The sequence below is a fragment of the Vipera ursinii genome (assembly GCF_947247035.1).
Source record: "Vipera ursinii genome assembly, chromosome: 4".
In the NCBI taxonomy this organism is placed as follows: Eukaryota; Metazoa; Chordata; class Lepidosauria; order Squamata; family Viperidae; genus Vipera; species Vipera ursinii.
Genome location: NC_139514.1, coordinates 44,373,314 through 44,390,971, shown reverse-complemented (window position 1 = coordinate 44,390,971; position 17,658 = coordinate 44,373,314). Strand labels below are relative to the sequence as shown.

At 32.8% G+C, this 17,658-nt stretch overlaps 1 protein-coding gene across 1 annotated transcript in view; it reads left to right on the top strand.

Moving 5' to 3' along the window:
• Positions 1–17,658, top strand: part of ROBO2 (roundabout guidance receptor 2) — a gene marked incomplete at both ends in the record, with an annotated part of 380,266 nt that overhangs the window by 220,539 nt on the left and 142,069 nt on the right. Inside the window, 3 exons of the mRNA XM_083362547.1 lie at positions 9,403–9,560; positions 12,561–12,681; positions 16,720–16,858. Coding sequence (XP_083218673.1) covers positions 9,403–9,560; positions 12,561–12,681; positions 16,720–16,858 — 418 coding nt within the window. The remainder of the gene's footprint in view (positions 1–9,402; positions 9,561–12,560; positions 12,682–16,719; positions 16,859–17,658) is intronic.

The window sequence follows — 17,658 nt, the reverse complement described above, 5'->3', positions numbered from 1 at the left end:
ATTTTCTGGAGAAACATTTAAACTAGCAATCTAAAACTAATAGGATTATCAGTACTTGTAACATAGATGTTTGTGTGGCTAAGAATATCAACCTTGCTTTAAAGGAAAATCAAGCTTTTGATAATGTGTTCCATATCAAGTGCACTAAGCAAACAGGTGGTAAGGAAGTAGTGGAACTCAGGCACCACACGGGTTATGTAGAAAGTAAACACAGGGTCAGTGAAAAAGGATTCAAGTGTCTATAAACCAATGCACAGGGTGTGAGGAATAAACAGGGTGAATTAGAAGTTCAAGTAAATGAGGGCAGGTATGATGTTGTTGCCATTACAAAAACATGGGATAAAACCCACAAATTGAACATACAACTAGGGGATATACATTATTTAAAAGAAACAGATCAAATAAAAGAGGAGGTGAAATTGCATTATATATATAAGAAATAACTTACATCTCTACAGAAATAGAGCACAACAATGATGAAAACTGTCTTGAATGCATTTGGGTCAATATAAAAGGGGGAAAATTACATTGCCATAGGTGTATACTATAGGCCACACAATCAAACAGAGGAAGTAAATGAATTTTTTGCTAGTTAATTAAGTAGGGTATGTAGGAAGCACATCACAATAGGGGGGACTTTAATTACCCTGACATCAACTGGGAGACAAACTCTGCACTAAGTGGAAAATCAAACAGGTTCCTGACAAACCTAGCAGACAACTTTGTCTCCCAAAAAGTGGAGAAGGGAACTAGGGGATCAGCATATTGGACCTAATTCTCACTAACAGAGATGAAATGATAGAAGGTGTTGAAGGAAGAGGGAGCCAAGCTCTTCTCCAGAGCACTTAAAGGCAGGACAAGAAGCAATGGGTGGAAACTAATTAAGGAGAGAAGCAACCTAGTTCTAAGGAGAAATTTCCTGACAGAACAATTAATAAGTGGAAAACTTGTCTCCAGAAGTCGTGAATGCTTCAACACTGGACATTTTAAAGAAGAGATTGGACAACCATTTGTCTGAAATGGTATAGGGTTTCCTGCCTCAGCAAGGGGTTGGACTAGAACCAGGGTCCCCAACCCCCCAGTCCGTGGACCAGTACTGGGCAACGGCATGCCAGCAACCAGTCTGCACAAACAAGGGAAGCCCCATCTGTGGGGTGCAGGCAGCACACAAAACCACACCCCCTCCAGTCTGCAGAAAACCCTCTCTCCACATAACCGGTCCCTAGTGCCCAAACGGTTGGGGACCTCTGGACTAGAAGACCTCCAAGGTTGCTTCCAACTCTGCTATTCTGTTATCATTGTTTTAATCTTCTAATTTACAACTAGTAAAAGAATGTCATTGTTTTGTTATTTTTTTATTTTTTTTATTTTTCTGCAAGTACTGTTTTCTATCAGAAAAATTTTAAACAAATATAACCATGATTAGAAATAAAGAGATGTTAATCTTAACTTATGATCTGCCTGTTCCATCTGTTCCATCCAAATTCATGTATTAGATTGATATGGCTACTTTTCTTAATTGGAAAAATAACCAGAAATAAACAATAGCATTATTTTTATAAATGTATTTTTAATTACTGATCTGCTTAATTATTGAGTACCATGTAAACTATTCTATGAGCCTTATCACTATGCAAATTTATTTAGTTTTGAAAACACTTAAATGTTAATAAAGCATTCTTTTTTCATTCTACATTATATTATCATAATGAAGCTGTTACTTCTTAGTATGCATTATACTGACTTTTAAGTAACATTTTAATGAGCTGAATATTACCATAAACCCATGGATTAAACTAAATTGAATTTACTAGAAAAGGAAAAGTTTCATTAAGAGTTAATTACATTGTTTAAGAAAGAATATTATTCATTTTATGAAGTCAACTTGGCTAAGAGCCCACCAGCATATTCATGCTTTCTACTAAGAAAAATAATATTCTAATATTCTATTATATAATGTTAATATACAGTGATAAGATTAACATGACATAATTATTCTTCTCCTTAGAAATTATTCCTTATAACTGTTATAAAAATAATATAACAAGTTATGGTGTAATTTGTTGCATAAAATAAATATAAACCATTTATAATGTAACCTTTTAAAATAATAATTTCTGAATTTTTGATTTATGTCTTTTTACATACAGTATATGAGACAAGACAATACATCTATGTTAATTATAGATGAAATAATATCATATAGTTAAGTGTGCGTACCATCTTTCCCCAAAAGCATTTTCAGGAATCCAAATTGTTTGTCTGCTTAGTGATTGTTCTGTTTTATGAAGTTGATTAACTTTCTACCTGTCTTAAATAAATGATTTTTTAAAAAGAAAATGCATCATTAGATTTATGTTTTTATTTTTGCTCTATACTGCATAATGTAGGGTAGTTATTTATTTATTTTTATTAGTACATTGACAGCTCTGATGTGCTTCTGATAGTTTATAAATACTTAAAACCAAAGTATATTTTACTAATAAAAATATTTGTTTAAATTGAACAATAACCAATAAAATAATGATAACATAATAATCATAAGTACTGAACCATACACACTTTCATATAATATAATTTAGGAAGACAAAGAAGATGTATTACAGGTTATCAAGTCTGACCTAAATACTTGTCCTAAGTAGAGTATTTCCTTCTAATTGTACTTTATTATGTTTTGGAAGTATTTATATGTTTGTTTTATTTATTTAATAAAAACTGTGGCTTGTTTGTAATCCAGATTTATCACAAGTACAGTCACACTATTTTTAGTATACCTCTAATTAATCAGCACAGTAGATTTGATTTAGTATTTCCAAAATAACATAATAGTACTTCAATTAAAAACAAGCTGTAAGAATAATGATCCACTGATGTGATGCAAACTTGAGAAGCCTGCATCTGAGGACATACATCACCAGACATAAAAGACAGCAATCTTCTGGATTCAATTGAGTTTTAATCAATAAAACTATAAAGTTATGTAAAATAATCCTGGAAAGAGTTTTTGTACAATTTAGAGTAGATTGTTTTAATGGTGAAATATTAGTTTTTCTATGATACTACTTTTGAAGAAAGATCAATCTCACTGAATTCTTTCAGAGAATTCTTTAACACATAAATTAGTTATCAAAGAAATGCTTATTATATTGAGCTAGAACTAATTTTCTTAATCTGGTTGACGTATATTTCTATTTCTATATATTTATTTGGTTGAACAGTTGTTTATATGATGGTTTAAATTTTTTTTAAAAAATTGTGTATTGTGTTTACTCATTAGAATTAGTTTAATTTTATTCCTCATCCTTCAAATAATCAAATATTTCTGGGAGAATTACCCTTCCTTCCTTCCTTCCTTCCTTCCTTCCTTCCTTCCTTCCTTCCTTCCTTCCTCCCTCCCTCCCTCCCTCCCTCCCTCCCTAACTTACTCCCTTCGTTTTGGATTGCAAAAGTTATATGAAACATTAAATTCCAGGAACAAAATATTATAAATGTTTTCGTTATTTCAGAAATAATGTTGCTTATTTTATATTAGAGAATAACATGTGTGTGTTGGACGTTTGAAAAGCTTTAATGACATAGAAAAAATGTATATTTTTATCATGAAAATACTGATACTGTTAATACTGGAGATATCCAACTTGAAGAATAGATTGCCTTGCCCATTTGTAAAATGAAATGCAAAAAGAATAAAAAAAACTATAGGTGCTAAACCTGCAATTTGAGACATATATTTAATAATACTCAAATTACCGTAAGAATCTTCATTATTTCATAAGATTTCAGCTTATGTTCCTTTTGAAATACCTAAGGACGCTTAGAGCCTATTTCATAATTATATAGCTATTTAAAAATGGCACAACAAAATTCAACTTATACAGCGAGGATGCTATTTTTCTCCTGTATTACTATTGTCCTTGTGTCCAGGTTTTGAACTTCTTTATCTTTGCTTTTAATTATACAATTTCCTTGTTATATTTATGTTCTTAACTTTATCAAAGATTATAAATTTCAGACTTTATTTTTAAAAAATATATTCATTTTCTTCTTTTTTTCTCATCATACTTCTGTTTCTCCTGCTTTTTCCCTCTCCTTTGGCTATAAATTGGCCTCGTTTAAGATGAACCCATTTTAATAGGCCAATGAGTAGAACTTTTCACTTTTCCTTTCTGATAGGGTTATATAATATTAATGATAACAATTGTTTGATTAATGTATTAAACTTCATTGCAGAAATTATCTTCAAAGTGTTGAATATCTTCAGTTGAGATGTATCAAGGTGATTTGTTTGTTTTTGTTTATTGTATATTCCTCTGAAACTGACAAGACTTGTGGGATTCCATTGAGGTATAAATGGAATGAATGAATATCACTTTCTATTTTTTATCCCTTTTTTGTGGAGAACACTTGATAATGAAATTTCACATACTGTGAATAACTATAAACTGTAGTGTTTCTTTCAATTATTTGGTTTTTTTAACAATATATACATAAATAATACACTGCTTTACTATTTATTACATAGTTATAGATACATGTAAGTATTTTAAAATAATATATTAGTAATCATATGTAAAATATTATTAGTTTATAAAAATTATAAAAATATAAAGAAAATCTATTCATATACCTTCCAGGCAAATAATATAAATATATCCAGGTGTTCAGAATTGTGTTCAATGTTCAAATTTTAATTTTCACTTTCTGTAATTAATGTACAGTATGATCAATTAGTTTGATCATGAAAATGTGCCCTTTTGAGAATATGAAGTACATTTAACTTCAAAAACTGCATACAAAATATAATTTACAGCAACTGCATGCAAAAATTGTAAGTATTTGAAATATTGTATATGAAAATAATATAACTTTCATTCAGTTTTTAAAGAAATACAGATGTAACCTAGCTTATGTGACAAATTACATTTATAATTCTGTAGTTGTAGAACTGTCATAAACCAAAAATCAAGTGACTTGTCTAAATATAGCATTTAATCCAGTGATATGTGAAAATATACTTCATTTTTTAAAGTAAGGTTAGTATAAAATAAGTACATCATGTCACTTACCAGGAAACAGTTTTGTAAATGAAATTTATAAATTTCAAATTTTCCAATAAACATGTACTTTTTCCTTCTAGTCTAAGTACTTAGTCTGCAGGTTAGTGTCCATCATATTAAGAAATAGCAGATGAATTATTATTTGCAATCATATGAATAAAAATTCAATTTTTAAAGAAGTGAGAGTTTCTATAGTAAAAACAAAAAAATGACAAGAAGAATTAAACTTTGGAGATATGGAACTTATTAATCTGTTTATTTAATAAAAGAATAATTAATGCATGGTACAATCAAAATAATATAGCAGTGAATGTGATACAGCAGAATTACTCTAATCATATTATTTCAATACTTTTCTCTTATTTACATACTGTTTATTTTGCATTGCATATCCATGATCTGCAAACAACAAATTGGGAATTATTGTTCCTCATTATTACTTTTACACAGAGCATTTTTTCCATTATTTGAATCAAAATGATTTTACACTCACACAAACACACATATACATACATACATACATACATACATACATACATAAATACATACATATTAGGTGATGCTAATTTAACATGATATGAGAGACATTGCGAGCTGAGTGATATACGTTTAATAAATTAGTATTAAGGTTGTTTTCACAATCAGTCAGCTGTTTAGACTGGAGGTAGCATTTTGTCCACTTATCAAGCCCTTCTCAAGTACCTGGGATAGGCAGATGTTGTTTGAGGTGTTTGAGACAGATGTTGTTAAAGATGTAAGCTGTTTCAAGTACAGCTGCCTTTTTCAATTGACTGGTGGTGATTTTATAAAAGGTAGCTTTACTTAGAACAGTTTACTTGCTGTGATGAATTGTCCTTGTAGGAAACTTGTTCCTCACAATTGTTTTGTTTTCATTTTATGCATCTAGAGCAGGGGTCGGCAACCTCGGCTCTTTTATGACTCGTGGACTTCAACTCCCAGAATTCCTGAGCCAGCATAGCTGGCTCAGGAATTCTGGGAGTTGAAGTCCACGAGTCATAAAAGAGCCGAGGTTGCCGACCCCTGATCTAGAGTCATAGACTACAAAGGGAAGTGTTTATATTAGAAACTAAGCTAACCTTTAATTTCCTTCTCACGCACACATGCACATATACACTCATATTTAGCCTCTCAAGATTTACTTACATATTCTGAAAATGTTAAAATGATAAGCAGCATCCTGTACCTTTATCTGAGAGCCAAATGCAGGCTCAACTCAATCTTTTTAATACATAATTCACGTACATATACATTTTATCTTTGCGTATACTACAAGGAAATAGGAAATGTGCAGTTCAAAATGTTAAAGCAGAGTACATTTTATTAAGAGCTAAAGCAATAAATTAAATCCACTTATGAACTGAGGATTTTCCCCCTCCCAATTGTTCCAGACTGTTTATTTTGTAAGATGCAGGGCTTTATTGGTTTCTCTTATTAATAAAAGGTGAATTTTCATAAAATGGTAACATTTCCACACAGCTGATCTATAAAAGATAAAATGCCTCATTTTTATAAGTTTTTTTTTTATTAAAGTAATAAGAAAATTAACTTGGATACTGTGTGTGTGAAAGGACAGTAGTGACAGTTGTGTTTTTTTCCCTATGATTAAAGCTTGCATCCACTTCTAGTGTCATAAACGTATATAGCAAATAATATGTAGCACTGAATAAAATTTGGAACCACTTTTAATAAGCTACATATACTTTGTTTTTTTTTTCTTTTCACAGAATCTTAATCTTAAAAAGGCCATTTATATTATCATGTTCTATACAGTGCAGCATTCCAAATCACAAATTACTGTCTAGTATCCTCTTGAAATACACTGTGAAGGAAAACAAAACATCTCTTTGGGCAGTTTATTTCTTTTCTTAACTGTTCGTTGTGTTGGGGATTTTTTGTTTATGTCTTAAAATAAATCTATTATTCTCTATGTTGACACTCTGTATGTATGTTTTCAAACTCAGCCCATTCTAGAGATAAGTATTCTCAGGCTTATGTTTCTCTTCATGGGACTTTATTTATAGTTCTGTGATTTCATTGTTGTCTTTATCTTATTATTTTTTCTGCATCCCATAACAGCACATTTATTCTTTTAGATTTCTAATCAGATTCCTTCTCTTTTTTCTGTTTCTTCTGCTTCTTGTGAATAAACAGTAAATTGCTATGTTCCTTTGGAATTCATCTTATTTTTGCCTACTATTTAAGAGATATCTTCTTGTACTAACTCTTATTGTAGAATTGTAAATTCCATCATGTTTATTTTTGATAACATTAAAGTCTAGAGAACAAACTTTATGAACTAATTGCAGTAATGATTGTATAGTGAATTATTCAGTAAACCAATTTCAGCTCCACCTAACAATGTGTTTATTTTATTTATTAAATGTATTTGCCACCCATTTTGTTTAGAAGCAGCTCTAAACCGCATACAGCATTAAAGCATAAAAGATAAATATTTTAAAAATAATACAAAATAAAAATTACAATGAAAAATAAAATCATAGTAAAAAGATGGGGAGAGGGCGAGCAGAATGCAAGGGAGAGGTGGGATTGCCTCTTAATTAATTCATCAACCTTCTCCAGTGTGATGATCTCTCATTGGGGCCCCAAGCAATCTGGCAGAGCCGGCTCTTTGGGCCCTTACAGAAAGTCAGAGCATGGGAGCCGATGTTACTGCATGGGGTAAGATGTTCCAAAGGGCATCTGCCATAGCAGAGAAGGCCTTTCTCCTAGACTTTGCCAACCAGAATTCCTTGACCCACAGGACCCACAGTCTTCTTCTGAGGTCCATACTTTCAATTCTTAACAAATTTCCAACTATTTTTCTTCCTTTTCTATTCTCTTTCATAAAATAATGTGAAGGATGGGAGCCACTAATAAAACCCCAGAATTTACTTATCTTCTTTCTAGATTTTGAAGTTTCATGGAGATATGTTTTAGCCAATCTTTGCGGTTTTCCCCACAGGAATTAAGAGACAGGTGTATTTGTCAGTAGATTTTATAAGTCTTGAGTTATATCCTGATCTTTGCAGTCTAAACATCCTCTGCCCTTTGGGTATTCATTTTCTTGTCCCTTCTGCAGTTTCTTTCTTTTTTTTTCTTCCCCTGAAGGCTCATAATTTATTTTTCTGCAAGCTCCTGAAAAATCTATCAGTGCAGAATAATTGATATATTCTTGAATTTATAAATTGCAACAATTTGTAATTGTTCTTGGTAGACAGTGTTTGTTTAGCAAATTTATAATAGAGTTGGAAGGGACCTTGGAGGTCTTATAGTCCAACTACCTGCTCAAGCAGGAAACCCTATTCTATTTCAGAAAAATGATTGTCCAATCTCTTCTTAAAAACTTCCATAATTGGAGCACTCACAACTTCTAGAGGCAAATAATTCCACTGATTAATTGTTCTAACAGTCAAGAAATTTCTCTTTAGTTCTAGGTTGGTTCTCTCTTTGATTAGTTTTCTCCCATTACTTCTTGTCCTGTCTTCAGATGCTTTGGAGAATAGGTTGACTCCCTACTAATTTTTGCAATTACTAGTTATGCAAGAGATGAACTTTTTATCCCAGATATTTAGTTCCTTGGAATACACAGTTTTTTAATCTCTTTCCTTTCGTCCCTGACTCTTTCTTCATCTGAACTCACCAGCAGATTTATGTTTGTTTCACAATGTAATAATAATAATAATAATAATAATAGTAATAGTAATAATAATAATAGTAATAGTAGTAGTAGTAGTAGTAGTAGTAGTAGTAATATAGTTGGAAGGGACCTTAGAGGTCAGACAAATGGCTGTCCAGTCTCTCTTAACAGCTTCCAGCGTTGGAGCATTCACAACTTCTGGATGCAGGTTGTTCCACTGATTAATTTTTCTGTCAGGAAATTTCCCTTTTGTTCTAGATTGCTTCTCTCTTTGATGGTTGTTTTTTTCTTTGATTTAAAAATGTTCAGAATAAAAACTGTGAAGGTTTGTCATCTCCAAAGGTTGCACTAAACAGAGGTATGGTTGCAGATTGAAAACTCGGATATGTGTATATTGGGTACACTTAGTGATGTGTTTCTATGAAAAAATAAATGTATAGGCTGTAGTCATTAGAAAGGATATCTGTGAAATTATAATAGCTGATTATGCATGCTTTTTAAAGGACCATCAGTCTTTTTAAAGGACCATCAATCATTATTTTGATATCTGTATTCATTTGTAGGATGTTATATGTAATAAATCATTATTTTCCCTCTTTCTCCTCCTCCTCTTCTTCTTCTTCTTCTTCTTCTTCTTCTTCTTCTTCTTCTTCTTCTTCTTCTTCTTCTTCTTCTTCTTCTTCTTAGTATTACGGGATGATTTCCGCCAAAATCCTACAGATGTTGTTGTGGCAGCAGGTGAACCAGCTATCTTAGAGTGCCAACCTCCTCGAGGACATCCTGAACCCACTATCTACTGGAAAAAAGACAAAATCCGAATAGATGATAGAGAAGAGAGAATAAGTGTAAGTAGATCATACAATGCTATATCTATGTGAATTATGAAAGAACAAACCATGGACTTTCAACACAATTATTGAAATAAATGGCTTTCTCATGCAATATACAAATTTATCTTACAGCAACTAGAAGTTCTAATATTTGCTTCATAAAATAAAAATAGCAAATAATTTTGTATGCAAATTTACAGAAATAATTACTGTAGTTACCACTGTATAAACAAAATAGTAGGCTCAGTGAAGCAAAACTTCATTCAGTAAGTTATTTGGCTCATAAAAATTATGTGTTTCCTTCATTGAAACGAACAAACCAGCTTTGATGGAACAAAGTATTGCATGAGAGAACTCTGCTTTTAGCCTTCTCCCCAAGTTCATCCCAAATGTTTCCACACTAGATAGCTTTGTATTCCTACAGCATGCACCAGGGTCGCTCCAGCCTGGGTAAATAAAGCAGATACTGCAGGATTGAACACAGTACATGTTGGAACTGGTCATCTTGGAAAGCCATCCGTGTATGCCAAAGTTGGTTTTTGGTATACTGCAAGATTCCTCTGTGTCACTGGTCAAGCTTTCTGGTAGTGCTATTAATGCACTACTTAGCTCTTGAATGATTGACAGATTGGAAAGAAATGACTGGTACAAAATGTGGAGAAAACTCCAGGTTGTGTGGCCAAGATTCAGATGTTGCCCATTCTCTGCTGTTACCTATAAGAGTTGCGAAGACCTGGTTCTTAACACAATCCTTTGGTAAAAGAAAGACTCCTTGCTTCATTGTGCTTGCCATCTTTTATATTTTATTGGTTTAATTGTATTTTTTTATTGTTGTAAGCAGTGCTTTTTTCCTGAAAAAAAAAGGTGCTGGAACTCTCATCTTGGCGGGTGCAGGAGGCGGGGTGGCAGCATTGCTGCGGTCATGGGTGCAAGGGGTGTTGGCAGCAGGCTGCGCCCTGGGGCCAGAGCTGTGGCAGCAGCGGGGCTCTGCGGGGCGGGTAGCGGAGGCGGTGCAGACCAGGTGCTGCAGGGCGGCCACTTAGGTGCACAGGGCAAGGGGACAGTGACACAGGTCCAGCACCAGGTAGGCCACTAGCCTGGCTGACACGGGTGAGCACAAGGAAGGAATGCACATGGACTCTGCAGAACCCACCTCCCACTCCTTGTCCTCTCTTACTTACCTAGTTGAGATGGTGTAATTGGGCACCGCCTTCACTGCAGACAACTTGCCGGTGCAACATTTGCCAGCTGGGTCTTTTGGCGCGCTCAGCAGCAATTCCTATTGGCTTTTGAAAGCCAATAGGCTTTTGAAAGCCAATAGAGGGATTAGAACAGCTTGTGCAAAAAAATTTTTGTGTGTGCAAAAAAAGGTGCCGGAACCCCGTTCTGAGCGTTCTATGAGAAAAAAAGCCCTGGTTGTAAGCCACCCCGAGTGGTTGAGATTTAAGAAGCATATACTGTAAGTTTACTGTATATACTGTAAGTTTAAAAAATCATTAATATTTTGGTTGACTGCAATGTCAGCCAGATGTTTAGGCTGAAATTGGCATTTATCCAGCTATTAAGTCCTTCCCAATGATCTGGGTGTCAAGGGATAGAAACATGTTGTTTTTGATGATGTTAAAGATTACTATTAATAAAATTATTATTATTATTATTATTATTATTATTATTATTATTATTATTATTATTATTATTATTATTATTATTATTATTATCATTCATCATATACTCAGCCAGATGGTCAGACTGGATTTGGCATTTTTATCAACCTATCAAGTCCTCTTCATGGACCTAAGATAGGCAGATGTTGATGTTTTATAGTATTAGAGGTATCATTGCAGAGTGCTATTATTATTTTCATTATTGTTTACAACTATGTGATATCAAAACTGTCAGTTCTTTAGCTAGTGTTGGCCATATTCATTGAGTTCTACCCAAGAACCCAGGATGACATAATGTATCAGCATAGCAAATGTGCAGATCCAAGCAGTGTGGTTTTATGTGAAAATTTTGTCAATGTACAGATTTTCTAAGTGCTAAGAATTTTTTGGTATGGCACCCATAATCACTGGGACCACCACAGCCAGTTTATGCCATAAACCTTCACTTTTCTCATCTTGATGCTTTGTGGTTTTTATTTCTTTGTCTTTTATTCTATTATCCCCCTGATAATGCCATATCAATTATCCACATTTTTTTTTCTTTTCAACAACAGTTATATCTGGTTTGTTAAGAGCCAAGACTATCAATGTGTATTTGTCGCACAATATTTTAACCTGATCATTTTCAGCTATTTTTTCAACCATATGTTCCCATTAATTATTAGCACTATGGTTCATCGCACAGTCAGCCAGATGTTCAGACTGGATTTGGCATTTTTGTTCACCTGTTGAGTTCTTCCCAAGAACCTGGGATAAGGCAGATATGGATATTTGATGGTGTTATAGATATTGTCATAGGATATAAGCTATTCCAAATAAAGCTGCCTTTTGCAGTTGACTGATGGTGAATTTGAATGATGTTGAAGTGGTGCTCCAATTGTTTTGGGACTGCACCTAAGGCATCTATTATTATTGGTACTACCTTTGCTTTCTTTTGCCACAGTCATTCTATTTTTATTTGCAGGTCTTTGTATTTTGTCATCTTCTCCAGTTCTTTCTCTTCTATTCTGCTGTCTCCAGGTACTGCCATGTCCACTATCCAGACTTTTTTGCCTTTCTTATTGACAATTGTTAAGCCTGGCTAGTTATGCGGCAGGTTCCTGTCTTGTTTGAATTCTAAAGTCTCAGAGCACTTTTTTATTATGTGTTCATCATACGTCAGCCAAATGTTTAGACTAAATGTGGTACTCTTATCCACTTATCATGATTATTGTTCCTTCAAATGCACAGTCCTATATATTTAAATTAAATTAAAATTAAGCACTGCTGCTGTCTTTCTATTCATTTCTAGGTATGTCAGGGAAAAGTTCATAGTGCATAACAAGTTACCTTTTTATTTTTTTTATAATAGATACGAAGTGGAAAGCTCATGATTTCAAATACAAGAAAAAGTGATGCTGGAATGTACACCTGCGTCGGCACAAATATGGTGGGAGAACGGGATAGTGATCCTGCAGAACTTACTGTTTTTGGTAAAGGAATTCTAAAATTCATTCATGTTTCTGCCAGCTGACCCAGTCAATGTTATTTAGAAGTTTTATTAAATAACAAGTGTCCTGAAATTCTCTTTTTAATAGCTACGTTTTGTGCCTTTGCCCTAAGACAGCTAGATTTATAACTAGATTTATAGATCTATAGCTGGCTTTATTAATATAAATATGCCATATATTAAATGTTATATTTTGCTCTTATATTTTTCTTTTGTACTTAGGTTGTTCAAACATGTAATTATACTGGTCTTGAAACATAATAAAGATACTATTACTACTTCAATTACTTTGTGCAAACTATGACCCACAATGTCTAATGATAAAAGTCTAGGAATTCATTTTTAAAATATAAAAAGATATCTTCAGTTGTTTATATTGGTTCCTGTTAGAAAATTATCAAAAGTGTTTGATAAAGTATTGCCCCAGCTGACAGAAATTTTAGATTCTTTTGTTTATTAATATTAGTTCTACTCTACTGTATTCTATTATTTCCATGACTGATAGAAAAAATTATTTGTAATACTACAGGGAACTGAATCTGGTATATGATACTAAGTTTTCGCCGCGGCCTCAAAACACTACTTTTCCACCTGGCTGACCTGGACTGACAGGGATTTTAATTATGTTTACAATTTTAACTCTAATCTTTAATTTATTTCAATTTTAAATTTTAATTTACTGTACAGAGACCTTTAATTTTTGTTGTTAGCCGCCCTGAGTCCCTCGGGACATAGGGCAGGATATAAGTCCCATTAATAAATAAATAAATAAATAAATGATCATTTTCCTTTAGGCATTTTATATTGCTTTCATTTTATATTGATTTCAATTCCTTGTTTTAGAAAACCATTCCTATAAATAATGTTCTAAAAATAACATTGAAGCAAGAAATTAAGGTTAGCTGGATACAGAACAGATGCAGAACAAAGCTATTCAATGCAATTTACTGGAAATGCATAGAAAATTCTAATAAATTAGAAGAACGTTAAGCTGCTGAATATTAAATATATAAGTTGTTTTCTTACATATTGGCTTTTAGAGATTTGCAGGTTGTATTCCTTTATTTTGGTTTTAAAATGTTTTTTACCAGTATCTAAAATTAATTCTAGCATATCACTTGAAATTGGTATCTAGGTCACCATACAAGGAATTAAGCTTGAGGCATAGCCTCTGGTAAAAATGGGTAACAGAAAGTAAAAGGTTATCAGGAGCTCAGCGAATGTACTGTATGCAGAAGGACCAAAATTATAACTGCATATGAAGAAGTTTTCATAAATAAGTTTGGCATATTCTAAATAATTAGAGATAAGTATTATTACTAGTTAAATTAAAATATATTGTTTTCATCCATGTAGGCATCAGGAAGGGCATCCAGCCAGTGAAAGCTCAGCTCCATCCAGTTGCCCCGACTCTGCCCAAAATTGAGGGTTTAGGATTGTAAAAAGAGAGTTACTGATATAATCATTGCAAATTAATATTGAAAGGAAATTGCATGTGTTTTCCTGTGTGTTAACAAGGAGCATTTCCATTCTCAGTTCTACTGACATAATTATTACTATAGTTGGTGTTTAGATTTAATCAGCATAAACTCATTAAAATCAATGGAACTTAATTTTATTGCTCAAAGGAAGACTAAATCTAGACTCCAAACATATTGTGTAGGTATTCAAAATATTTTGTAGTGTTTCCTATAGAGGTAAAATGTTTTGAATTTTTCAGATTTTTATAGCTTAAAGAGAATGTGTGCATTAATTACATATGCTACTTTTTATTCAAAATTAGATACAAATGTTTGCTTTTATTCACAAATAATATTCTATTAATTTTTTAATTAAGTTCTTAAACTTGTCATATTTTAAAAGGAATGATTGAGTGCATGAAACATCTTCTGCCACATTTATCTCCTCAGTATGCAGGATATTGCCATATTTTACTTAATTGTATACAATTAGATATTCTGATCTGTTGTTTTGTACAGTGTGTATTCTGTTTCTGTATGACAATATTCATCCACAGCATTTTGTTCAAAAGGTTCTATCAGCTTTCAGAAGCAACATTTTCATGACCATAGGAGTTTCGGGTAGGGAAAGCCTGGTTAGGTTTAGAAAAGAAACTGACAAATAATGGATGTTCCACATATCAGAGATAAATTATATAATTATATATAATTCTGCATACTGGAAAAAATGAAGTATAAATAATAGATGACTTTAAGCTTCATTTGATCTGAGATAAAAATCATCAGTCAGTCATTTGCTTAGATCCCATTCATTAAACACTGACAATTAAGTTTATTTGTAATTTTATTCTTTTCTTTTACTTGAGTTACATGGAAAGTATCACATATTCAAATGAATGAGAAAGAATTGAGTAATTAAATAAACAAACTAAATAATGATACTTCCTCTTCCAAAGAAATATTACTGGGTAAGCAATTTTTGACAAATGATATATTCAATATTGTACATATGAATTCTCTCATAATTGTTAGGTGTCATTAATAACCTAAACTTTGGTATACAGGTAGTCCTTAACTTATAAGCAGTTGCTTAGTGACTGTATGAAGTTCTGGTAGATAGCCCCAAAGCTCTTTATGACTCAGTCCCAAAGTTATGGCCATTGCAGTGCCCCCACAGTCGCTCACCCTTATGACCAACTGCTGGAATGTTGCAGTGCCCCCATACATTTATCAACCATATTGGGGAGAGAAGAGATGGGGCTCTCATAAGACAAGTGATTATGTGGGCATTTCACTTAATGGCTATCATGACTTCCAATCCTAATGGGTAGGCTCCATTACAGTTGAAGTCAAGGATTACATGTATATGTTAATAAAGTATCTGAGCAAAATTGCTATAACAAGCCAGAATCCGGACTGACAAAATGATCTCTTCTGATTTCTTTTATATGCATTTCTTCTGTAAGGCTTGTATTATTTAACACAGAAACAATTTGGGAGATAGTAAGATATATTTATTCAGCTGTAATCTGAAAAAATACTTTATTTAATATAGAATATAATAGGTATTTATTTTAATTTGCATGCTGAATCTTCTTGATAAATTATTATTGTAATGATGCCCCTCAAATTTATGGATTCACGTATCGATTGATTTATTAATAGAAAAAACTTTTCAGCCTCTTTTGAAATTAACACTGCTGCACAATGAAAAAAGTATACTATACTTTGGATATACCAGAGAATTGCCTCTTATCCAATGAGGAACTAACATTGTAAACATGTTGTAGATCTGATTTAAATGCAGTTGATTACTGTCTATGCATGCATAGTATGTGTTTTGAACACTCAACAAGTTCCTTCAGTTTTCTTGGCAAGATTTTCATAAATGGTTTACCCCTGCCTTCTGAGACTGAGTGGCCCAAAGTCATTCAGCTGGGTTCTTATCTAAGGCTGGACTAGAACTCACAGTTTTCTTGCCCAGTGCCCTTAACCACTACAACAAATTGGCTGTTAATTTTATATAAAGAATGTTAATTGAATGGCATTATTCTAAGCAGTTTATTCATTAATTGAATAATGGAAAAATCATGCTGTATGACTAGTATATAAGCACAAAAGAATCAGTAACTTGCATATTCTTGCCTAACAATAGGCAAAATGTATAAATGATGTCCAATTACAATAATGAGTATTTGTGTGAAATATATGTATTTATGTATTTATTGTTTTTGGTACCTTGCCACAATCTGTTTGACTTAGTGGCTTACATGGTATGAAAAAGAAAAAAAAGGAAAGCATTCATGATGCAATATAAAACACTCACTTCTTTGTATATAAAACACAAATCTGGGAAACTCTAAAAATAACAATTCGTTAAAACTAAATACTTGTTAAAAATAAATAAATACAAGTTGAACATTAGATTTCATGACTGTTAATGAGAATAGGGAAATGTTTTAATAAATCACTAGGCAATCAATTTATTCTGGGCTGGCCTATTTTCAATATTTGAAATGAAACATAGCCATCTTATTTAATGTGGAACTCTTGTTTTCAAGAACGACCCACATTTCTCAGAAGACCAATCAACCAAGTGATTTTGGAAGAAGATGTTGTTGAGTTTAAATGCCAGGTACAAGGCGATCCTCAGCCAACAGTTCGCTGGAAGAAAGATGACATCGATTTGCCAAGGGGAAGGTAAGAAAAATGCTAATTATTCATAGTGGTTTTAGAACTGCCACATTTATTCATATGAAATATTATTAATCAGGAAAAAAGTATATTGGTTAAAAGAATTCTATTATTTATTTACTTCTATTATTAAGAACACATGTTCTTAAGAAGATACAGTTTGGTAATTAGGGATACTTAGCTCCAGTATCCCTATTATACTGTTATGCCAGAATCAGAACATCTACATACATAGAAGTTCGTTATGTTTTTACCCCTAAGCAGTAATTCTTAAGATCTCATTGCAGGCCCCAGAACACCCAGAGATTTCATCATTAAAATGTGCTGGTAATTTTCACTCATGCTTATGAGTTTAGGAGTGTGAATGAAAACACCTCTGCTTCAAAATTTTCATATCTGGATATTTGTTTCCAAATCTTGTAATGCTAATTTTAAAAATCAGTGGTATATTTTAAATTTCTGGTTGATTGGGGATTTAAAGTTTTGGGGTGGGGTTGGATATGGATGTATCAATTCCCTTCTTGCTGCCATAAGTGCAATGTTATGAAATTCCAGTTTTCTATGAACTTCCTGCAAAGTTCAGGATCTGCTCTTTTGGATCAACCAAGTGTTGATCCATTGATTGAAATAGGAATGGCATGTTACCTGAACCCATTGGACCACCTGCTGCCGGCGTCGACTCCCCTCTGTTCTGAACCAGCCCTCTTCTGGCCTTGTAAAGGCAAACCCCTAATTAAGAAGAAGAGACTGGAGAGCTTCCAAGGCTAAAAGGCATCTGCCAAGATTTAATTACGCAGTTAACAAAA